This window comes from Didymosphaeria variabile (genome assembly GCF_027946475.1).
Source record: "Didymosphaeria variabile strain IMI 356815 chromosome Unknown scaffold_1, whole genome shotgun sequence".
NCBI lineage: Eukaryota > Fungi > Ascomycota > Dothideomycetes > Pleosporales > Didymosphaeriaceae > Didymosphaeria > Didymosphaeria variabile.
The window spans coordinates 2,531,335-2,555,079 of NW_026611620.1; the positions used below are offsets into that span (position 1 = coordinate 2,531,335).

Here is a 23,745-nt window from a genome sequence, read left to right on the forward strand (position 1 = left end):
ACCATACTTGGACCTGCACACGAGCAGAGACGTTCGAAGATTTCTTGAAAGACCGGTGACGGACCCCGCTAAATAGCTGTAACAGTCCGAATTGAGTTGAAAAGCACGATTGAAATTATTCAAGTTCTTTTCCTCATAAGGCACATGCATACAATGATACACTGGTAATCTATGCGTATTTGATATCCCGGTATTTGCCGCAGAAGATCTCGTCAGTCGATGTGGACTCGCCAGCACTCGGAAGCTCTGGACATGATCGCAACGGGACAGGCTCTACGTTCAAAACGAAGTGCAACAGGAGATCGATCTAGCTTTGCAAGTGTCCTAGATGAGGCCAAACTGAGGGAAGGACGAAGAAAGTCATGGTCGCAGAAGGACAGCGGAACACGGGCCTCGGGGCTATCGGAGCTTTAGATGACGCTTCGACGCTAAGATTTCGAGGTTGCTAAGCATCATCGCGTCGCCACGACTCATTGCGCGACCTGCATCTTTGCGCCCGCTCTTCTGTTTTCGGAATCTGTTTCATTGTGAGGAGCGTTGCGGGCGCTCATTTCATCTCGTCCTCCAAACCTCAAACTCCGGTCCGGGGCAATTACGAGCGCCGCAATCGGACACGCGACGATGCTCCACGGACAGCACCTACCGTGGCGGGCAGCTCTTCGCCAGGCCTCACGCTCGACATCGAGGGTCGGTCCTTCCCGCGCATCCTCGCCCTATCTCCCCGCTCAATGCACAGCATCCTTTGCTCGATGCTCGCGCAGATACACCTCGCCTCCTGCCGCATTACTTTCGTCGCGCAGCTTCTCGACATCGATACGTAGACCGAAGGAGCAGAGGCCGAAAACACATCCCGAGACACAGGAGGAGACCAAAGAACAGAACGAAGAGGAGCAGAACAAGCAGTCCAAAGTGCAGGAGGAATCTGAGGATGTAGAAGCAAAAAGTAAGACACCCGATCCGATTCCAACGGCAAGCGATGCGAAGGGAACCTCAGCAGGAGACAATGCCTCAGGCTCAGGAAGCGAAGGGGGTGGCAAGAAGCGCAAGCAACCCGAGCGGTCTCTCGTGAAGCCCTCAATACCGGAAGTTTACCCGCAGGTCATGGCCATACCCATCGCAAAACGACCTTTGTTCCCAGGCTTCTACAAGGCCATCACCATACGAAATAAGGAGGTTGGACAGGCCATCGCCGAGATGGTGAAGCGTGGGCAGCCATACATTGGTGCCTTCCTGTTGAAGGATGATGAAATGGATAAGGACGTTATCGATGACCCGAGCGAGGTGTACGATGTCGGCACATTTTGCCAGGTTACCAGCGCTTTTCCCATCGGTCCGGACGACAATTTTGCCATGACGTGCGTGCTATACCCGCACCGCAGAATAAAGATGACGGACCTCAAGCCGCCAAGTGCGAATAAGCCACAGGAAGGCTCGGCAGAGCGGGCTTCGGTCGTTGAGAACACACTAGGAGAGGCGGCAGTGAAGGAGCCGGATGGCGAGCAATCAAAGGGCGATGTGGTAGCAAGCTTTGAGGAGAACAGCGCGGACGCTGCGAAAGTGTCCCACCAGTATGAGGCTACATCATTCCTAAAGGGCAAGGATGTCAGTATCGCGAATGTCGAAAACCTTGTTGAAGAGCCATTCGACATCAAGAACAACAAGGTCATTCCAGCGCTCGTCAGCGAGATCGTGAACACTTTCAAAGCCGTCGCGCTTCTCAACCCGTTATTCCGCGACCACATCTCCACGTTCTCCGTGCAGACCACGATGAATGTGGGCGAGGATCCCGTCAAGTTGGCCGATTTCGCCGCTGCCGTGGCACAGGCAGACTCTCATGAGCTGCAGGAGGCTCTAGAGGAGATGAATGTGGAACAGCGATTGAGCAAGGCCCTGATTGTGCTTAAGAAGGAGCTCATGAATGCTGAGCTGCAATCGAAGATTGTCAAGGATGTAGAAAATAAGATCACCAAAAAGCAGCGCGAATACTGGCTCATGGAGCAAATGAAGGGGATCAAGCGCGAGCTGGGTATCGAGTCTGACGGGAAGGACAAGCTTATCGAGAAATTCAACGACAAGGCCAGCAAGCTGGCCATGCCTGAAGCAGTCAAGAAGGTCTTCGACGAAGAAATCAGCAAGCTTGGTCACCTCGAACCTGCGGCTTCTGAATTCAATGTTACCCGAAACTACCTCGACTGGCTCACACAACTTCCGTGGGGCCAAAGGAGCGCGGAAAACTTTGGCATCAAGCACGCCCGAGAGGTACTTGATGAGGATCACTACGGTCTCAAGGATGTCAAGGACCGCATCCTAGAATTCATCGCTGTCGGCAAGCTTCGTGGTACAGTGGAGGGAAAGATCTTGTGCTTGGTCGGACCTCCCGGTGTTGGTAAAACTTCAATCGGAAAGTCCGTTGCGCGCGCACTGAACAGACAATACTACCGCTTCAGTGTTGGTGGCTTGTCGGATGTAGCTGAGATAAAGGGACACCGAAGGACGTACGTCGGCGCACTACCTGGACGTATCATCCAAGCACTCAAGAAGTGTCAGACCGAGAACCCGTTGATCTTGATCGATGAAGTCGACAAGATTGGCCGCGGTCACAACGGGGACCCCTCGTCGGCACTGCTTGAGCTTCTTGATCCTGAGCAGAACAACAGCTTCTTAGACCACTATCTCGATGTTCCTGTCGATCTGTCAAAGGTACTCTTTGTATGCACGGCAAACATGACAGACACCATTCCCCGCCCATTGCTCGACCGCATGGAAATGATTGAATTGTCCGGATACGTTGCGGACGAGAAGATTGCTATCGCTGAACGCTATCTTGCGCCGCAGGCTAAGGAGGTCAACGGTCTCAAGGAAGCCGACGTAAATCTGGAGAAGGAGGCCATTGTCGAGTTGATAAACAAGTACTGCCGCGAATCCGGTGTCCGAAATCTCAAGAAACAGATCGAAAAGGTCTACAGGAAGTCAGCTCTGAAGATCGTGACTGATCTTGGCGAAGAGGTTTTCCCAGAATCCGAAGCGCTTACCGAAGAGGGCAAGACCGCACAGCAGGAAGCTGAGAAGGATCAGACCGACGTGAAGGAGACACCAGAGAACATCGGAAAGGAAACCACCGAGAAGCCACGAGTTGCGCTCCAAGTACCCGATAGCGTGCATGTTTCCATCAATAAGGACAATCTCAAGGACTACGTCGGACCGCCGGTCTTCACATCTGACAGACTATACGATGTCGCTCCACCGGGTGTCGCCATGGGCTTGGCCTGGACATCCATGGGTGGTGCCGCGCTCTACGTGGAGTCGATCCTGGAAAAGGCTCTTTCCGCCAACACGTCCCCTGGTCTTGAACGCACCGGTTCTCTTAAGAATGTCATGAAGGAGTCCACAATCGTGGCTTACTCTTTTGCGAAGAGCATACTCGCCCGTGAATTTCCCAAGAACAAGTTTTTCGAACATGCGCAGATCCATCTTCACTGCCCTGAGGGCGCAACACCGAAGGACGGGCCTAGCGCCGGTATAACTATGGCGACGAGTCTGTTAGGTCTTGCCCTCAATACTAAGGTCCGCGAAGGGGTAGCAATGACAGGAGAGCTTACAGTGACGGGCAAAGTCTTGAGGATAGGTGGTTTGAGAGAGAAGACAGTAGCAGCGAGACGAGCAGGCGCGACTACGGTCATCTTCCCTGCTGACAACATGTCAGATTGGCTCGAATTGCCAGAGGTACGTATATCCGAACATGCTACGCCAAGCCGTGCGTTAACAATTCTGTAGAACATCAAAGAAGGCATTGAAGGCCGTCCCGTCTCATGGTACCACGAAGTCTTCGACCTCGTCTTCCCAGGACTCGACAAAGACGCCGGGAACAAGCTTTGGGAAAAAGACTTGAAGTCCAAAAAGGGTGATCGCAAGAGGAAGGAATACAAGAAGCGTGAAGATGATGAGGAAGAGTGCGGAGAAGACGACGATTGAGCAAACGTTGAGAGGGAAGATGTGTAAGATATGTACAGTGATAATGGTGAGCATCGCATATCAGGCGTATTCTTTTGGCATTTGATTGCATATGGCGTCACGACATTGCGATCTCTTATCTTGCATGTAGACGGACCTTGCAAGCTCACTGGTTTTTGAGCTAGCTGCATGTAGATGTTTACGAATACATTGCTAATATTATACTGGCTCGTTCAACCGTTCGTGACTATCCGGTTTCTTCCCCTAGGGCTGCAGAAGGACAGGATCCTGCTACATGGCCCCATTATGGTACATTGCCTACAACATGGTCGAATTCATCTGTATCATACACCTGGGGCAACACAAAAGGTTGTGACTTCTTGTTGCCAAGCAATTGAGGGTGGTCTGTGTGTCATGTCGTCATGCTACCATGGGAGTGTGTGCCACGGTCACTCTACCACTCAACAGGTGCCGGATCCTTCACCGACGCCACACACGCACAGCCACTAGTGAACGGAACTCACGAGTCCTCTACATCTTCAAGTATGGAAGTTGTCTATAAGAAAGTCGATGATTACGTGGATTCTTTGGCCCCGCATATCCAACCCCGTAAGCAAACCACCGGGTACGAAGTGGATGTTTATTTCTAGCAGAGGAAAGATCTCTTTCTCGCTAGGACGATACATGCTCCAGCTGTTCACCCACGCTGTCTTAAGTCACACTGACTTTGTACCCGCGCATTAGGCATTACCGCCGAGCTCGATGTGTTTCAGCAGAAGACCATCGACAGTCTAGAGGACCAGGTCATCGACGCCTTTCGTTCGCTGTTCAAGAAAGACTCAGGCGATAACGGAGGGAGGGGTGACTTGAAAGATGCAGCCCCAGATGCTTATGGCGGCCAGTCGTTGCCTTTCGCAGACGAGATCGCCAAGTTAACGCGCAGCTTCGGCAAAATTTCCGACGAAGCGGGCGACGATGTACGTGAAATCTTCAACCTGACCGAAGGCCGCGATGGCTCTGGAGACGTGCAATCTCGTGGGATGGAGCCTTCGAGAGGGGCGGAAGCTAGAGGCTTTCTTGCGTCGGCGTTGGATGCTGTGCAAGATCATCTAGATGACAACAGGGACAGTAGTTCTGGCAGAGCAGGATTCCAGCTCGACGGACTCCTTGGCGTCATCAGCAACACCGTCAAAGAGGCTTCCCGCAACCCGGAGGAGAAGGCCCGCCTCATCAGTCCGGAGATCAAGGATAAAATTGGCGCGAAGCTGAGAGAACAGCACAGCTCAATCGCGGAGCAGTTCACGCGTATTGCGCTTGAACACATCAAACGTTGGCTCCGCGGCAACACCAGTTCCCGCGACTTGGGTGATGGCGCCAAAGCCGAGATCGAAGACCAGGTCATGGATATCGTCAAGGGCATCGGCGGCCTATTCGGAAAGAAACATTCGAGCGAAGAGTCATCTAGGGGTATCGGTGAGCGTGCGCAGGGCGATAATGGCGACGAGCGAGGCGGTGGCTTCTCGAGGGTCATTAGCAATAAACTTAGTACCGGTCTTGCCAAAGTCCATCGCGAGGTCCGCCTCGAATTCAGAAAGATCCTTGGTGCGATCGAAAAACAGTTGTTCGAGTTACTCCCCGATCAATTCCAGCGCCCGCTAGAAAGAATCTTGGGTGGCAACCCATTCGATGAGCGGCTCGATCGTGATGCTGGGTCATATGCGGACCGTGACTTTGGTGACGACATCAAAGCTACGCTCCTCAATAAGATTCGAGACTTGGTCAGGAAAGTGCAAGAGAGTCTGCGAGGGAGTATCCTAGGTGTAGTCAATGGTGGACATCGCAAATTCGAGCGCGAAAGCTGGGTGTTCGTGCAGGACATCGTAGAGCAGAAGGTGCAGCGATATCTGCCTGATGTGAAGATCAGCGTCCCAGACGATATTGGAAATGAGAATGTCAGCGTGGGGGCGCCGACGGCTGGTATACAGCTCGGGCAGTTTGCGCCTTCTTCACAAGGAGGATACGACCGATCTACGACCCATGAGCAACAGGGTAGTCGGGTACATCAGCAGCAGGACCCCAATCCTCCCACACAACCTCGGTATCATCAAGAGTATCGAGCCAGTGATCACTCCCGGTACCAAGTCTCTCGACCCGAACAGCAGCAGCCGCAATACCAGTCAAGTCAAGCCCCCGGCTATGGTCGCGATCAAGGCTATCAACAGCACAAGGACTATCCCTCGAAGGAAGGGTACCGAGCCAACCAAGACAACCAGGATTACCAACGAGATGAGGGCTACCAGCAAGGTGGCGAGTATGGCCACGCGCAAGGGGGGAATCGGGAGAACCAGGGCTATGAAGGAAGCTGGGGATACCATGGGGGCCAGAAGTACGGACACAACCCGCCATACTAAAAGTATTGATAAGAGAGCATTATGCATACAAAACTGGAGCATAGCATTGGTTTGTAAGAGGACATGCTAAGGAAAGACGCAAAGATGTGGAATGCGAAGCATTCGGTCATCGCCTAGCTACATGAAATCAGAGAAGACCGTTCTGTCAAAGAAATTGAGATCAACTATAACTCAGTGTGAGTTCCGTTTGTTTATAAGCAGCTAGACTAACTAAATGATGACGAACACATGGTAATCTTTAGTTTGAGTCTTTTCCCAAACGCAGTGCTCTACCTGGGAGCCCGAAAATTATCCATAAATGCAGACCACAACACATTGAGCAGAGTTGATACACGTGCATGCTCATCTGCGAAGAGACCTTGGGACATCTGACAAAATCAAACAGAAGTGGTGCTCGCAACTTTGATTCTCAAATGAAGATTGCTCGGTGCGGGTCCTTTGAGATGTGCACACATCAGATCGTAGCTTTTTGAAAAAATCAACAGTACACATCACTTGGTATCAGGGTCTATGAGAATTAGAACTAAGATTATCCATGGTTCATAAATCATGGATATATTGTGAATGAGTCTGTGAGTCCGATGCTAGGTTTGAGAACCTTGTGAATACTAGAGCACAATAGGTCATACTAAGACATTAGGCATTGTGCATGTACTGGTCACTCCAATTGACTACGACCCGCAAAACGTTGCTGATTGAGTCACATAATATTACAGAATAAGATTGTTCGATAGATCTATTCATAATCATCTTTTCATAAAACCATGTGTCGCTCACACCCTCCGCCCGCGAAAAGCCTCATTAAAGCCTCGAAATGACAATAAGGTAATCGACTAAAGGTGGGTCCTCCGGCCTTTCCCTGCGATCGAGTGTATAGGAAATGATTCGAATATGATAGGAGCCTACAAAGGTACATGGCGTGCTTTCATAAAGCATGAGAAAGCCACCATAAAAACTCGCGAACCAAGATGCAACGCTCAAAGATCCAGTCGCTCATTGGATGAGGCAGAGATGAAGTCGAATTACGAGAAGGAGTGGACGTGCACCAGTGTGGATTCGCCACGCTTCGTCGCGCTAGCCCTTCATTGCGCTAGCGCGCCTAATCCAAGAGCCGGTTGTGCTGATTTACACTTCAAGTGTGCACCAGCGAAGGGAAGCAAACCTACTTCAGCGCCATCATTCATTGTATCATTTTAGGTTCAAACGAATACGCTTCAATATTACAGTCATGGCAGAAGCCCAGAGACCGAAGATCGGCGTTGGCGTTGTAATTCACGATGGCGCTGGTAATATCGTCATGGGTGAGCGAGCGGGCTCGCATGGCGCTGGTATGTGTTCTTTGATTTGGGAGGCGATTCCGGCGTTTAAGATGGTGCTAATCGTGATTAGGCACTATGCAATGCCCCGGAGGCCACCTGGAGTACGGCGAATCATTCGCGGAGTGCGCGAAGCGCGAAGCGCTAGAAGAAACCGGCTTGGAAGTTGGCAATGTCAAATTTCTCATCGCGACAAATGATGTGTTCGGGGAGGGCAAACACTATGTGACCATATTTGTGACGTGTAATATCGTTGGTGAGGAGAAGGTGCCAAAGGTACGTATACCTCTTTGCTCATCAGTTCCAGTAACGCTGATCATCATCGAAGGCGCTCGAGCCTGAAAAGTGCGCGAGGTGGGAGTGGATTCCGTGGTCACAGATGTGGTTCTGGGCGAAAGAACAGGCGGAGGCCGAAGCTGGTGGAGGCAAGGCTGGAAAGGAGATGTTCTTACCGCTCGTAAATTTGTATCGCGAGTATCCAGATATGGAACGTTGTCTGTCGTAGGCGTCAGTGTAGTGAGAATTGTACTCGTACGGAAAAGTTGACGAGTTTCTGCAGGCGATCTGCCATGGCCATGCATTGAATCTCTCCACGACTTACTCGCACATTGCGCAAGAGATGCAGGTAGGAGAAATCTGTAACAATGTCGGACTGCAAAAATGAGGAGCTGCAGTTGAGAAAGGACGCTTGGTAGAAGAGAGAAGATGCGATCGAGTCTGAGCGCCGTCGACAATCGCAGTAGTCGATGGACATTGCGAGGACCAACGGAGAGGCGCAGTATGTCTCCAAGTACCGATTCGTATTCATAGAGATTGCCTTTCTCTTTACGATTCGGTTGTGCTACAAGGCTTACCACAGCACCGACACTCGCTTGTACTTAAACCTGGTCGGGTGGCAGACCATGTTATTGATCCTTCGGACTTCTCGCCAGAGATGTCGAAACGCACGTAAGAATGGCCTCGTGCCCCAGTTCGTATAAGGCTTGTGCATTCAGTGATGACTCGGACCGGAGGGAGTATTGCTGACTGTAATGCCTGTGCCCTTCACACCTGATGGTGCTTGTTTTAGACTCCCGCTCGTGGACCGAAACGCATTGGATGACGCGATACAACGCCCCATGAACATGTGGATGTGCGCTGAGTGGGTTGTGTGTTGCGAAACGCGCCGATGCGAGAGTCCATCGTGGCAGCGTCAAAGAGGTACCAAAGCTATCAGGCGGTAGACTACACGTTTCGAGTGCATGATGTTTTAGCGGAGATGAAACAGGCAGTTACATCGCAGGCTCCCTCAGAAACAGGTTGGATGAACAGCAGCCTAGCCGCGGAGATTTGCGATGACTGAGGTGCGGTAGTGGTGTTCTTTGTGGCCGTGTAGCCATGCTGACTGTGCCCGCCGGCAGCATGTTCCGGTGCTGGATGGCAAGGCGTGAGCATGCGAGGCCGGCATGATACATGTTCCGGAGATGATGCTGATGGCGGACGAGGAGAGCGAACCCCAGTCTTAGCGGCTGGCGTCAGATCGGCGACGGGGCACATGTCACGTGGCTGCTGGAGCGGTGGTCCTCCAAAAATACTTGGCCCCACCCGACATCACGTGTGGCCATCGTGCCCGCACTGGCTGCGAGTGCCGTGGGCCTGGACAAAGCGGCCGTTCCGTCGGCTGTCTTAGTTTGCGACGCCTGGCTGCTGTCACTTGCCTTCCGCTTTCAGACCGCACTCGACCTGTCAGGGCACGAGCGGCTTCGCACTACTTGATGCTTACTTTCCTCTACGAGCACCGTCAAGACAGCCGGGCTCAACGAGTCTCAGGCTCCCTTGTTGGTCCGTCTGAAAACAGCGTCCGAGGCTGAAGACGCGCAGAACTCGCCATGTCCTGCGCTTCACCATTGCGAGACTAGCCCGGTGTGGCACAGCTGGACCTCCGAGCGAGAGTCCTTTTCTGTTCCGCTCCGCCCTCGCTCTGTGACGAGAGACCGGGTTTTGGCGAATCGCAGTCGTGTTCTCCCTTTGCAGAATCTCTGCCGACGAATGGCGCCGTGTCCGTAGGCCCCCAACCTTTCGCTTACTCTAAACATGGCCTACCAGAGCGCGTAGCAGGGATTGCGCCCACATACCAGCATCCAGTGGCACTGGCCTGACATCTCTTGCACTGTCCTTCTGCTCGCAGATTCCGCCCTGTCACGGGTTCCCGTTCTGCGACCTTGTCCTCCTTTCGCGCGGCTCCCCACAGACTCACATGCTTGTGCATGAGCGCCTTGTAACAGGGACATGGGAGGTAACGTCCGAGCAAGTGGCATGCTTTGACATTTGCGGGCCCGCATTCCCAATCTGTGAGACCGTAGGAACGACTTCCGATCCAGGACACAGACGCCTCTGCGCCGCAGGGCAGCAGTCAGCATAGGCATTGCGGGTTCTCTACTGCGGCTTGCACTATACGGAGACTGCTTGACTGCATGCCGCTGGACGCCAACGTTGTCCCCCACAGAAGACGCTTCGTGTTGCCGGCTGGAGACACCGTGTTGCTATGTCAGGTGTAGCAATAGGTGATTGATTGTACTCTGCCTTCTCGAGATAGACAGAGCCGACTAATTACGGTGTAGGCTCGTTTCACTGATGCACCTAGTTGTCTAAGCTTTTGCAAAGAGTCCGGACTGACGCCAGGAACAGGCCTCGCTCACAGATGGCGCACGCATCCAGCCCACTAGTGCCCGCCTTCTTTCACCCTGCAGGGACCACCAGTGTCGTTTGCGAGCGTAACATGGCGCCGGGCATCCCTGCTCATGGCCGGCGCCCATCCGAATGCTCAACACCTACAGCCCCACCGTGATGGCGTCCACTCTGTATAAAGGCAAGCTAGACCCGCTGGTCTAGTCCATCATCACAGCACACTTCACCAACAACTTCACAGTCCTTCCTTCTACAGAGGCTTGCCTCCAGTCATTCTTTCTTGCAACTAACTTCATACAATCTCTTCGAGTCACTCATTCAATCAACGCACTTGCAACACTTACCCTTTTTTTCCAAACAACCAACCACCAACCAACTATCAACATGTTCACTGCTTCCTACATCGTCGCTGCTAGCCAGCTTTTCGCTTTCGCCCTCGGCGCTCCTCTCATCGGTGCTAGCCCCAAGCAGGCTCGTTCCCTGGTGGCACGAACTGCTTACAAGGTCTTCGGCGGTGACGGCACCCCGGCCCAGGGTTGGCCGCAGGAGTCTGAGTGGAAGTCTTTCGAGGATCTCTGGTCCGCCAACGTTGCTACCACTCTCAGCTCCTGCAGCCAATTCAACATGGAGAACAACAGCCAAGAGGAGTCCGACAACATCAAGAAGGCTATCCAGGACGTCTCTGGGGCTTCCGGCGTCAAGCCCGAGTTCCTCCTCGCCATCGTCATGCAGGAGTCCAAGGGCTGCGTCCGCGCCCCAACCACCAACTACGGCTTCGACAACCCGGGGCTCATGCAGTCCTTCCAGGGAACTCACTCTTGCAACCCCGATGGCAACGGTGTCGTTCCTTGCCCATACGACACGATCAAGGGCATGCTCGAGGATGGTGCCGGCCTCAACGGCGATGTCGGTCTCAAGGAGGGCCTTGCCCAGGCTGGCGGTGACGATGTCTCCAAGTTCTACAAGGCTTCTCGCATCTACAACTCTGGTTCCATCGCCGGTGATGGCAACCTCAACGGAGGTATTGCCACCCACTGCTACGCCACCGACGTTGCCAACCGTCTGATCGGCTGGACCGACGCCGACTCCCACGACTGCGACGAGAACACCATTGGCAGCGTTGGCGGTGGTTCTGCGAACTCTGCTCCCGCCGGTCCGTCTGACGGCGGTGAGACCACGACCCCTGCCGACACCACCACGACCCCTCCTCCCGCCGGCGGTGATTCCGCGCCCACTGGCCCCACGGCCGAGGGAGCCTCTGGCACCTGCACCAAGTGGTACGCTGTCAAGGCTGGCGACGGCTGCGCGAGCACTGGTATCGACTTCGCCACCCTCCAGTCGCTCAACACCAGCCTCGACGCCAATTGCAGCAACCTCCAGGCCGGCGTCAGCTACTGCATTGCCGCCTGAGCGCCACAACGAAACGAAACGATCCGATACACCAACTAACCAAGCAGATTATTTTCTAGTGACGGAGACTTGACGGGACTGTGAAGGAGTTGGTGCGGGCTGTGAATCTTTCTACTTTTCTAGACTTTCGTTCTTCACTTCTTGTGTTACACCCCATTTTGTCGCATTTACATCTTGTTTCCTATACATCTACACTACCGATACACACACCACGCACGCTTGGATGGGACGGGTTACGGAAATGCTTGGGATGACTTTGGGGGTTTTGCTAGGCATTTCAGCGATAGCGCGTCTGGTCCTTGTTTTCCGCACTCTTCTCGTACAGACTCTTTCTCGCGAATCGTGAACATACCTTGAATATTACCTACTGTTGCAAGTGCAAGATGCTCCCATCGCCTGCCCTTCCCACTTCCCACTTCCCACTGACTCCGTACTGCGCTGCCCGGTGCGGCGGCGCAGTCCGGACTTCCCGACCGACGACCCACAGGGAGCTACCCTCCCAGTCAACTACGAAGCTTCAGCTCTACGGACATAGCCGGACTCCAAGCATCGACAAGCATCGCCAAGCACAGCTGCGTGCCTGACGATCTCGAACCTGCCTTTGATCCAGTCCCTTCGTACCATGAGACACCACTCAAGTCCGACACACTAACATTCCACCAGCACACCATGGGCAAAAGGAAGGTGGCGATGGCGCGCGGAAAGCCCTCGAGGACCTGCGTAATTCCCCATGTTTCGCGTTTCATGTTTCGTCTCTAGCGACTACACATCGCGCCTTCCCGTCCTAGCTGCACTCCGCGCTTCCACTTCTGCGGCTATTCGCCAGGTGTCAGAGTTCTGCAGGTTCCTTCACTCACCTGCAATGTGTAGAAAGCGTAGCATGCATCTCCACGAGCGCTTCTCCATGGTCCAACGTGTATGCGTTGTACTGCTACGTTGCTTCGGGCTTGGTTGGGCGCGACCTGCCCGTGTCTCGGGGAGCTTGCGATGCGCCCACCACCTACCACTGCAGTGCGAATAACTGACCATGGCAGTACCATGCGACTCAGCGCTCGGCATGAAATCGATAAAGCAATCCAAAGACTTATCCGCACAAGCCCAGCTGAAGCTGTGAGCGAATGTGGGGACGGCACGGTGTCACCGAGCACAGCCACAGCTATAGCCACAGCCACAGCGTCGAGTCGGTAGGTTTACCACTACCATCAAAGCTTCTCTCTCCAAAATCAATAGTGCAAACACTGGGAAGAAATACTCCTAATGAATTGCGGCGAACATACTACACTGTGTTGAGCCATCTATGATAGGTGCAGAATCGAAATGTCGGTATCTAAAAGAACAGCCCACTCTGCTCCACGACCCATGCTACCCATCGACCCAAATACCGCCCGCCATGCTAAATGCCCAATCGCCGCTCATGCTGCTAATTCCAAATATATCTACAGGTGCTGTAACCTCCACTGACCTTTCCACTGAATCTGTTATGCCGAGTAGACTGGACACGCTGTCATCGAAGATCCACGCTCGATGTTGATGGACTTCTTCTGGCGAGTCGGACCATCTTCATACCGGGACATTAACCGGAGAACCTAAATCGACTGGCCTCGAGTCTACCGAGACCTTCACGGGGCGCCACATTCCTCCGCCTGTAGCTCGTCGTGAAATCCTGCAAGATCGTCCGGATCATTCGGATGTCTCCGGTCTGGATCCGCTGTCTAATGTTGTTCAAGAAGCGTTCACTTTCTTGAGGGGTGATACTACCCTGAGGCAGCATTCCCACAGTCTGTTGCACCCAGCCAGCGACTTGCTCTGGCATCAATTCAAATAGGTCAAGCAGCACGCCTGACGCATCCGGGAAGCAACCTTCAGGGAAGCTGTACATCATGCCCGTCATAATGCGTTGCACAAGCTGTATTCCGGCAGCCGCAACAAGTTGCTTCACACGCGTCTGTATTTGCTCAGGGACCTCGTGGCGCGAGTTGTCGAAGCTACTGGATGGTGATAAGTTGCGACCGTAACCGAGGAGATCGCGTAGGAAGTGAAGAGTTGCAATAATAGGCTCTTCTTTCAGCAGCGTAAGTGATGAACAGGCAGCCAGAAGTATGGTTTCCATGAGCGGTGACGATATGGACTCGATGGGGTAATACATGGCCATCTCGCCGGCTAGGCGGAAGAAATCCTCGATCATGTCTGGAAGATCCTCTGGCGGTAAGTCACTGAGTATTCTCAGGAACGTCTTCGCCTGTTGCTCGTAGAATTGGAAGACATCATTAGTCAGCCTTGTGTCGAACTCCTCCGCTCCGGCAGAAAATTCGCGGACTATCGATGCTGTAGCCCATAGGAAGCAACCCTGTCTCGACGATTCGAATCCTTGTACAAGTTGCGTTGCGAGCAACGGAAGCAATGGCCGCATCGCCGTTCTATATGATAGTACCATGTATCGCCAGCATCGGCAAACCCGCTCGAGAACTGGCACGCTGTTCGAGAAGTGCGACACGATGTTGCCTAGCATAGGAAAGATCTCTTGGCAGTATTTGACTGCTGGGTGTTCGTGCCCCGGTAGTACTTGCGGTCTCACCACTTCGAAAAAGATAGTCAGCAGGTTGATCTTGTCTGCTAGAAGCTTCTGTGACGGTTCCTCCTTGGCCTCGTTGGCGATAGACATAATGCTTTGCAACACTGGGTCACAGTATAGCTTTAACGTAGGATATAGCTGTTCAAGAGGAACCTTCGCGACGACCGAGGCGACGCCATCCGTTATTTCCTCTTGGCTGCTGACGGGCAGAACATCCAAGTATTTGGCGTAGAATTGTTGCAAAGGTCCAATGAAGCCAACGAGGGAGCTTGCACAATCATTGCAGAAGAACTTGAACGAAAGAGCTGCAGCGCGGGTTACATCTTTCGAGGAGTGGTCGAAAGCGCCCATGATGAAGTCGAGTTGAGGTTGCAGGGTATCTGGATGTTGTGCAGTCCATTCAGTGTACCTGCCAAGAGCCATGACAGCTTGGAAGCGGACTTTGGGATGGTCTGGTATTTGAACCATAATTGGAATAAGTTGAGGCAGCATGACGCTTTCGTCGGGTGGTACCATGCGCCCCATAGCCCGCACAGCAAATAACGGAGCCTCCAGCTTCTGCCATCCAGGTACGTGGTTCGGCCCCGCCTGTGAGGCATATGTTTGTACCCAGGCTCGGATGAGGTTGAACGGTTTCTGAAGACATTCTGTAACGCTCATAACCTCGCAGCAGTCTTTCAGCACGTCACCCATCTGGTGTCGGAACTCCCGGAACTTCTCCTCTTGTTCGCGATCGCCCTCAAATAGGTCTTTCTCATCGCCACTTTCCGGTTTCGGATACTCCAGGTGGCCGACCATGATATCAACAAGCTTTGAGTAGATATCAGCAATTTGCTGTCGGGCTGGCGTGTACTTCTCAAGCGTCAGATATTGCTTCAAGTCATACCAAAATTTGAAGGTATGAGATATCGCGTCCCGCTCCTTGTCCAACGCCGCAGTTTCCAGGATAGCTTCGACAAGTTCACGGAATTGGTCTGGTATCCTTGCAATGAGTAAACACCATGCTTCTCCAGCTTCGGCGAAGATTCGAGCAATGCCCTTGTATGTCTCTGTATCTTCCTCTGCTGCCGCCTGAGCGAGTTTCGGTCGCAATTCCAGTACCTTGGGGTACAAAACCAAAATCGTGTTCGTTGACTCGTCGACATCCCTAGTTTCGGCAATCAACGCGCAAACACATTCGATGGCGGCCTCAAAGGGTTCTGGTGCTGACAATGCGTCGAAAATAACCCCCAAAAGTGGAGATTTGATAATGTCGTCTAAAGCAACTTCTCGCATCCAGGATGTAATGCAGTTAAGCAGCTGAGGATTTTGAGAGGCAGCGGCTATCAATGTCAGCGCAGAAATATCACGGGAGGGTCGACGTACGGGATGATTGAGCATACTGCACGAGGAGGCTTAGTGCCTGTTGTGCGTTTTCCTCGATCAATTCTGACGTCCTCATTTGCAACTCGGTTTCCTGACAAATCCATGTATTAGATTGTGACTCTGACGTTATACCACGATACCACGATGAGGTGCCGATAGGTGGGTGGTGGAGGATGGTGATTTGACCGAACGTACTGTAAGAGCGATTTTCCGGCCATGTGTGACCTCTTCTGGCAGAACACGAAGGAAGTCTAGGACGCAAGGCAGCGTGGATGGATCTGAGCCCAGCGTTGATAGTATGAGAGGTAGAACGTCCTTCCACTCTGTCATTTGTATCGCTAGGTTGGCCAGACACACACACAGCTGCAGGCGGATAGGCTTGGGACCAGCGTGGAAGGTCGCCAGATTTCTGATAATGGTTTCGCGCAGCTTTGGGAGCGTCTCGCGGGGCAGCTGATGAAGGTCATAGACAATCTGTAACGGTCAGCGCAGGCCCACAGATACCTGAAACAACCCACCTTGCCCTTCAGTGTGGTAGCGGCAAACAACTTTGCCGCAGCGTCCACGTTGTTGGCTTCGAGCATGGCTAATGTCGTCGTCCATGCTTCGTCCTATATCGACCGGTCAGCATGCGCTCCATTCATGTTACGGTCATGCGCCATACCGATTTCTGGAACTGCTCGAGGAACTGATGTGCCTGCTCTTTCTGTGCACGGTCGGCTCCCGATGCCATGGTGTTGTGTGCCGCCAGCACCGGCGCGAAGACGTGCTGCACTCCGTTGGATGCCATGGTGGGCTGTCCCGCGCGGGCTGTAGATTGAAGCGGGCAACGCTCAGAGGGTCGTAGTAGGGCGGATTGCGATTATCGGGTGTTCATATACTAGACGTAAGAGCGCCGGTTTGGGAAGGACGGCGCGCTAGCAATACGCAGGTGTGGTCGAGATGTTTGTTTGTGGGGGCAAGAAGTTACGTCCATGAAAGTCGTGTCCCGCGCAACGCCAAGAAGGCTCGTTTCTCACCGCCCGCTATTTTCCTAGAGCTTCACCTACCTGACCTATCCACCCCCACAACGTCGCGGAAGCGCCTTACCCAACAAAGCCACTCGCAATTATGACTGGAGGTAGAGGTAAAGTCCTACGGAGCTGTCGTTGCAGACAAACGCTAATGCATCACATAGGCCGCGGCGGGCAGAAAGGTGCGCCTTCCGCGTGGGCATGTACCACTGGCGACCTCCATATTCTAACGTATATGTAGTGCTCTTGCCACCCATCAACTTCATCTTCAAGCTTCTACAACAGCGCGCGACCGTATCGATATGGTTATACGAGAACTTGGGCATGCGCATTGAGGGGAAGCTGAGGGTAGGCACATGCGCCGCATGGAAAGCGAGACACCACACTGACATCTTTAGGGGTTCGATGAGTTCATGAATCTGGTCATTGATGATGCGGTGGAAGTCACATTGGCGAAGAAGGAAAGCCCAGAAGAGCGACGGAAGCTTGGTGAGTACATTTGGAGATCTGGCATGCGCCTGAATGTGTGTCGCTAATCTAGCACAGGCCAAGTTCTCCTCAAAGGAGACAACATCTCTCTCATCCAGCAGATCAACAATTGAGCGATCAACCGACGTGGTTCATTCCGCAAGCGCCACTGCGAGACGCAGCTTCCAGGGGTAGTTAAAGGTTTTGTAGGAGGACGTGGCACACCGTTGATGTTTAGGCTCTGCGCAGCTCTCCGTCTCCGGTTATCAGGGCATCGAGACGGAAATCGGATTTGTCCATGGGTACGGCATCGGCTGGCGGGAGCAGCTGCTCTGTCAAGGCCAGACCGACTATCGTGGTTAGTTAGAATACCCACCCAAAATGGAAATCAGTGTTTCTTACCGCGAAAAGGCACCCGCGATGCATCGTGACAGCGACGCAGGAAGTAGTCATAGAATCCCTTCCCGTGACCAAGCCGGCCAAGGTTGGAATCGAATGCCATGCCCGGCATCACGATGAGATCCAGCCCGGCTTCTTCGCTCGCAGGCGTGATAGTGCCGTTGGTGGCGCCCTTCCCGCCAAACGAGTTTGAGCGGTTTACGATAGAGTCTTCACTGGGAGTGGGAATGTTCCACTTATCCGGCCGCAATGACTCAAAGTCCTGCATAGAGTGTAGCTCGACCATATCCATGATAGACTTTGGCTGCCCCTCTCTTGGAGCTTCGAGGTTGTATGTGTAGGGAATAAAGACAGTTTTACCCTGAGCAAGTGCATCACGAACAATTCTTGTTGTTGCGATCTCGCCTGTGGGCATGGCCAGGTAGATGCTTATCCGCCTCGCCGCCTTGTACTCCGGCATTCCCAACAACACTCCGACGGCATTAGAAGCTGTGACGGCCCAAATTCAGCATCAATCTATATCCCAAGACGCATGAGCAGATGGACCTACTCTGCGAAGCAGCCGACGCATCAGAAACGTCGGCGAGTACTTTCTTGATCCTCTTTCTCAGATCCTTTTTCAATGCAGGTAGTGCCGCCATCGAGGCTCCTGGCTGCGTTCAACAAGCCGGGATCGTAGCAGCAGACCGAGTCTGACAATCTGCTGGCTCACAGGTAGATATAATTGCAATTGCCGTGTGTAAGACACCGTTCGCCCTAGATGTCCGCGAAGGATTGCCTCGACCAAGCGGTGATGCAAGTGTGCTGTGTGGCTTGCCCAGGTGACGATCCACGCCACGCGCCACTAGCGGCGGCGTAATCCCTGTCGCAGTCGCGGCTGCTCCATTCTTGTCTCCTGGCTAAACCGGGCAGCGCTTCTACAACAATTGCACTGCACTCCCACCGTACCGTACTCGTCTCTTTCGCGCACGATCTCCGACCGCCCACACTCGCTATATCGTTGCATACACACAGGAATGCTCGCCACGGTAGCGACCCTGCTGCTCGGCGCAAGCCTGGCGGCCGCACAAGCTTCATTCACAGATTTGGTTGGGACATGGAGCAGCAAATCGAATTCGACGCTGACGGGGCCGGTATGGGATGCATTTCACTATGGAATCATTTCGATGCTGATCAACTCCAGGGCTTCTATGACCCAATTAACGAGGAATTTACGGAACCGAAGCACACGGGCATCTCGTACTCCTTCTCCACAGACGGCCACTTTGAAGAAGCGTACTATCGTGCCGTAGCGAACCGTATGCCGTCCTACTCGCTCTTTCGATATAAGAGTACATACGCTACGTACACATGCTAACGGACACTGTAGCTACGAACCCCAGCTGTCCCAAGGGGATAATACAGTGGCAGCACGGAAGCTTCAAGAAGTTCGACAACGGCTCGCTTTCCCTCGAACCTATCAAGGTCGACGGACGCCAATTATATTCCGACCCATGCGCTTACGGCAATGCTATTTACACACGTTACAATACCACTGAGCTGTTCCAAGTATGTCGGCCATCTACGTTCCTGTGCTTGGACAATTAGCTCCTTTCTATAATAGAGGATACTGACAGAGATCGAATACAGCGCTACGAAGTTGTCACGGATGGATACACGAAGAAGACACGGTTGACCCTTTTTAAGCGCGACGGTGCACCGCTCATGCCTCTCTACCTGGCCTATTCTCCACCCCAGATGCTCCCGACGACGACCCTCAATCCACTCACCACTTCGACTGCCGGCGCAAAGGCCACCGCCAAGGTGAAGCGCTCCGATCTCCCCCTCAACGTGCTCAGCAAGCGGACACCCCAACAACAGCAAGCTGATCGATGGTGGTGGTTTGGCGTCTTCATGACTGCATCCGGCGGTGTGCTCTACTATTTCTTCTAGATGGATGAACTTGTTACACGTCCAATATGATTGGAGATCCGACTTGGGTGTCGCAACTAGCTTCGGTATCCAATTCGCTGGTGTGGGATTGCGGGTGGAGGCATCGATTAATGAAGCGGCGTTGAATCTTATGAAAGCACGCTTTTGGGCAGCATTTGGGTAGCGACTACGCAGTTTCGTATGATCGGCGTTATTGGGTATGCGTGATCAAGACGTGGAGTCTAGGGCGTTCGTGTCATTGGGGAGGTGAACTTAGATTTACATTGCGACGACGGGATGGCGCAGTTCATAAGCCTCTATTTAGGCTTATCGAAATCGAAATGATGATGGTAAACATGTTCCGAGTGTCTTTATTGTGACCCTGGATATTAACACACTTCGTATGCCTCTGTAGGTGAGCACATGCGAACATGTGGTGTGGTGGGCCATTTCAGGATCTTACTAAGTTTGTGACGCGTCACATATCGTCGAAGACCTTGATACGATTGCTTAGAAATTTCTTCCATATTCACTTCATCTTCTATTTCGAATTGACTGCACGAGAGCTCGTTTGCTAAAGTTCTTCTTTGTCGCCCCTCGTCATGACGGCCGAACCACACACCCACACGAGAATCACAGCGGGACTACTCAACAGGCCACAAGGCACTGAAACTCAATAGTTGGATGTAAATCTATGACCTGCCTACCTACCTATTCAACAGGCCATGATCTGCAAAGCACTATATTCTGGCCGTAACAAACGTCATTGGATTGGTATAAGAACGTATAGGTAGTAGCTAGCTATAAAAACGTATATAGTAAGATTAAAGTCATAAATCCCCACCGAACGCGCCACTTTCTAACACACTACGCCTGCACCCGAGCACTTTACACGTGTGATGATCATCGCCACCTCGCGTAGTCGACGCCCTGAAGTTCTTCGCCTCCAGGTCGAGCTCGGCTATACATTGCTCGCATCTCTTTCTCGTGGCCTTGCCATGGCAAGGTTTCATGTGTGTTTGCCCGCTCCGAAGATCGTTCACATGGGAACGGAGGAATCTCAGCAGCAGTTGTTGAAAATGACACAGGGTCGTTCCAATGAGCAACGGCCTGGGCTCTCGAGACTACAGCAGCAGTGCTAGGAGGATAGGCATCAGGATGAGACTGCAAAAGGGGAGATATCGCGACTTTGAATGGAAGACTTAAGCGCACTGCCCATTGAGCGTCTGCGCCTCAAGTCATGCTCCTGCGCTGAGAAGCTGACCGGCACGAACGTGGAATTGCGATTCTGCAAAGGGACAGACTCCTCTGCACGGTGACTTCGTACGGGAGCAAGTCCCTCTTCAGGCGTCCCACTTGCCGGACCTTGCCGCAAGAACGGGAGCGAAGGCCGCGCATCCGGGCGACGCAAGGAATTGGCTGGGTGTACATATTGCTCGCGCTCGTTGCTACGTTCAATTGCTGCGGAGAGGCTTCTTCGGGCAAGAGCCTCGGGTGACATGCTCGTCTCTCCAGCTGCAGATGGGTAGACGTGTTCTGGAAGTGTTGTGAAGGTCCACTTCGACACACGAGCTTGGTTTGGGATATTAGAAGGGTTCCATTCTGACTTGGGATGGTCATACACCGGTCGATTTGCTTGCTTCTTCTGCGCCAATGTCGCAGGATCCATGGATTTAGTGTGCCAATCACTTGGGGCGGGAACAATTTCGTGTTGATTTGAGGGCAGCTGCGACTGCGTGATCGGATAGCTATCAAAGGTGACGGACCGGCGCTGTGCTTTCACTTGTGGTAGAGGCACGAAGTCATCGTCCAGCTTACCGCGACTCTCCTTGTTCAGACCACGCTGTACATCGAAAGACGATGATGGGATGCCATGCCCCGGAGCGAAAGGCTCACGCAATGGCCTGTCAACCAAGCTCTTTGATGGAAACGCCGGGATCTGTTGCATCTCTTGTACTTTAGGTTTTGTTGAGGGGGCGACATGGTTCACAAATTTCGACGAAGGCCGAATTTTGTTCCAACCTTCAAAGTCGCCATCGTCTAAGTTCGGTGAAGTACTTGGCGAGGTCGTCGTTGAACAGCTCAGTGTCTTCCTCAAACGGTCGACTGTTTCGGAGAGAACAATACAATGTTGGCATTTAGAAACCCTGATCTTCATACCGATCCCAAGATATGGAAAAGCGGCAATTTTTTGCAATCTCACTCTGCCAACCCATGAAGATGTGTTCGACGTCTGCAGAAGAAGTCCCACAAAGAGGTAGAGGACTGTCTTGAGGTGCAGGAGCGGCATGACGTTCTGTTTGCCGGGCCGTTCCTTTTCTGCTGTTGCCGGTAGATGGAGTTGGGTATGAAGTATCTCTGAAAAGCCAATGATCCGGGAATGCTTGGCTATCTGAGCTTTCTCTTTTGGTATTTATAATAGGTTCAGTCGCCGCTCTAGAGACGGGTTTCACGAAAGGATCAGCTACGCGCCTTGAAATACCTGGCGCTCGACGAAGCGACTCCTCTAGTGCGTCAACACTCTTCTCCCTGGATTTAGGCGTAGAGCTAGTACTTTGTCCCTTGATTATAGCGAACATAGCATCGCCCTTTGGTGCAGTAGTGAGATTCTCATAGCCCTTGGAAGTGATGAGGATGTCGTCCTCGATGCGGACGCCGCCTACAGGGAAGTATCGATAGAGTACCTCAGTATTGATGTACTTAGCATGCACAGGCGACGGTAAATAGAAGTAGCTGAGAGCATATGCAGAGAAATAGCTGGATTGTTCAGTCAATCATCGTTGCCAAGACGGGATTTGTAGATCATGACTTACATTCCAGGTTCAACGGTGACCACCATACCTTCTTCCAGTTGCGGGCTTTGGGGATGTGTCGGAGCCATGCATAGATCCTTGTCGTAGATGGGCAGATGGAAGTCCTCGGGATACAGCGAAGGAATCTGCGAATTGTCAATGTCCGCAGCCGCAGGATGCCGAGGAGACTGTTATACCTTCTCGTATTTAGGATGCTTGCACAAGCTCATTAGCTCCTGTTGGCCGACATCATGCACTTCTAATCCCACATGATGGCCCAGACCATGGGGAAAGAAAGCTTTACTGGTGCCAGCCTTGTAGATCTCTTCCCTTGTGCCATTGTGTAGAAGACCAAGTTTTAATAACCCATCGATAGCAATCTGATGCGCCAGAACATGAACATCTAGATAACGAACACCAGGTGCCAATTTCTGGATGCAGGCTTCTTGCATACGTTCGACAAGTTTGTAGATGTTTTCTGCCTCTTTCGAGGGCCAGGAGCCAGATAGCGGAAATGTGCGCGTAATATCAGATGCGTAGAGCTCAAATTCGCATCCAGCGTCCAGACACATGAGTTGACGGTCGGCGAAATCTTCATTGTTGGCATCATAATGTAGCGTGCCGGCATTGGGCCCAGAAGCTGCAATAGGATCGTATGCTTGCTGTTTGGCTTGGTTCGAGATGCAGACGTTCAGGAAAAGACCTTCCACCTGGGCTTCGTTGTGAAACCTAGTGATATTGGCAAGGACCTGCTTATGTGCTTTCGATGAGATGTCGTTTGCTTTGCGGATCAACTTGATCTCGTGATCATCTTTGATCATGCGACATTGATTGACTGCAGGCTGTAATGCAGTCGAATCCACAGGCCAAGGGTATCTCAACGGTGGCATTTGCTCCTTATGCAGAACATAGAGGCGCTGAGCGCCATCATATCGGTAGTGCAAGAACCAGTCATGTATCCAGGACTCTATCTGATCCACGTAGAAGACTTCGTCGACGTCGTACTTGTCCAAGGCCTCTGCAGGAGTCGAGCCTCGGCCGTTCCAGAAGACGCGATCCGGGTTAACGCGCGGAATGAACAAAGTAAGAAGATCCCGTTTGATGTCGTACGCCAATTGACAGCTCGCTTCATTGCAGCCGCTCAGGTAGTAGAAGTAGCGTCGCTGGCGAAAAGGCGCAGGCATGTCACTGTCCTCATTGCTCCTCGCCGGCACACCAGGAAGGTAGATCAAGCCCTCTGCCACATGCAGGCGCTCGCGCACCCGGCGTGCATGTTGCTTTGCTACAACGCAACCGTTAGCGACCACTTCTCGCTCAGATGTTAGTTTTGTTTGGAATGAAGATGTCCTCACCCGGATACTTGTCCAATGGCCCCTCGGCCTCAAGATGCAACCAGTACTCCTCGGCCCTCGCTCCCTGCAGCCGCTCCGCAAGGCTGATGGCATCGAGATTCGTCGCCAAGTCCTCCAT

At 52.7% G+C, this 23,745-nt stretch overlaps 9 protein-coding genes across 9 annotated transcripts; 6 read left to right on the forward strand and 3 right to left on the reverse strand.

The window, feature by feature from the left end:
• Window positions 1-621: 621 nt before the first annotated feature.
• On the forward strand, window positions 622-3,972 carry PIM1 (ATP-dependent Lon protease pim1; the record flags this gene model as incomplete). Its single annotated transcript, XM_056209623.1, has 2 exons — window positions 622-3,723; window positions 3,775-3,972. The coding sequence occupies 2 exons, from the start codon at window positions 622-624 to the stop codon at window positions 3,970-3,972; spliced, it is 3,300 nt and encodes a 1,099-aa protein (XP_056076445.1).
• Window positions 3,973-4,496: 524 nt separating this feature from the next.
• N0V89_000804 (uncharacterized protein) lies at window positions 4,497-6,362 on the forward strand (the record flags this gene model as incomplete). The annotated part of the gene is made up of 2 exons (XM_056209624.1): window positions 4,497-4,560; window positions 4,696-6,362. The coding sequence occupies 2 exons, from the start codon at window positions 4,497-4,499 to the stop codon at window positions 6,360-6,362; spliced, it is 1,731 nt and encodes a 576-aa protein (XP_056076446.1).
• Window positions 6,363-7,590: 1,228 nt separating this feature from the next.
• N0V89_000805 (uncharacterized protein) lies at window positions 7,591-8,183 on the forward strand (the record flags this gene model as incomplete). The annotated part of the gene is made up of 3 exons (XM_056209625.1): window positions 7,591-7,690; window positions 7,752-7,954; window positions 8,007-8,183. The coding sequence occupies 3 exons, from the start codon at window positions 7,591-7,593 to the stop codon at window positions 8,181-8,183; spliced, it is 480 nt and encodes a 159-aa protein (XP_056076447.1).
• Window positions 8,184-10,729: 2,546 nt separating this feature from the next.
• Window positions 10,730-11,755, forward strand: N0V89_000806 (uncharacterized protein; the record flags this gene model as incomplete). The annotated part of the gene is made up of 1 exon (XM_056209626.1): window positions 10,730-11,755. The coding sequence occupies one exon, from the start codon at window positions 10,730-10,732 to the stop codon at window positions 11,753-11,755; it is 1,026 nt and encodes a 341-aa protein (XP_056076448.1).
• Window positions 11,756-13,328: 1,573 nt separating this feature from the next.
• MTR10 (Nuclear import receptor) lies at window positions 13,329-16,482 on the reverse strand (the record flags this gene model as incomplete). Its single annotated transcript, XM_056209627.1, has 5 exons — window positions 13,329-15,649; window positions 15,693-15,783; window positions 15,888-16,166; window positions 16,211-16,303; window positions 16,357-16,482. 5 exons carry the CDS (start codon window positions 16,480-16,482, stop codon window positions 13,329-13,331), a joined length of 2,910 nt encoding a protein of 969 aa, XP_056076449.1.
• Window positions 16,483-16,802: 320 nt separating this feature from the next.
• SME1 (mRNA splicing protein sme1) lies at window positions 16,803-17,307 on the forward strand (the record flags this gene model as incomplete). Its single annotated transcript, XM_056209628.1, has 5 exons — window positions 16,803-16,812; window positions 16,870-16,887; window positions 16,947-17,053; window positions 17,104-17,194; window positions 17,252-17,307. 5 exons carry the CDS (start codon window positions 16,803-16,805, stop codon window positions 17,305-17,307), a joined length of 282 nt encoding a protein of 93 aa, XP_056076450.1.
• Window positions 17,308-17,407: 100 nt separating this feature from the next.
• N0V89_000809 (uncharacterized protein) lies at window positions 17,408-18,213 on the reverse strand (the record flags this gene model as incomplete). Its single annotated transcript, XM_056209629.1, has 3 exons — window positions 17,408-17,523; window positions 17,576-18,061; window positions 18,123-18,213. The coding sequence occupies 3 exons, from the start codon at window positions 18,211-18,213 to the stop codon at window positions 17,408-17,410; spliced, it is 693 nt and encodes a 230-aa protein (XP_056076451.1).
• Window positions 18,214-18,668: 455 nt separating this feature from the next.
• On the forward strand, window positions 18,669-19,504 carry ROT1 (Reversal of tor2 lethality; the record flags this gene model as incomplete). The annotated part of the gene is made up of 3 exons (XM_056209630.1): window positions 18,669-18,903; window positions 18,942-19,120; window positions 19,202-19,504. 3 exons carry the CDS (start codon window positions 18,669-18,671, stop codon window positions 19,502-19,504), a joined length of 717 nt encoding a protein of 238 aa, XP_056076452.1.
• A 1,132-nt stretch (window positions 19,505-20,636) lies between these two features.
• On the reverse strand, window positions 20,637-23,745 carry N0V89_000811 (uncharacterized protein; the record flags this gene model as incomplete). The annotated part of the gene is made up of 5 exons (XM_056209631.1): window positions 20,637-21,431; window positions 21,928-22,240; window positions 22,297-22,421; window positions 22,473-23,557; window positions 23,628-23,745. 5 exons carry the CDS (start codon window positions 23,743-23,745, stop codon window positions 20,637-20,639), a joined length of 2,436 nt encoding a protein of 811 aa, XP_056076453.1.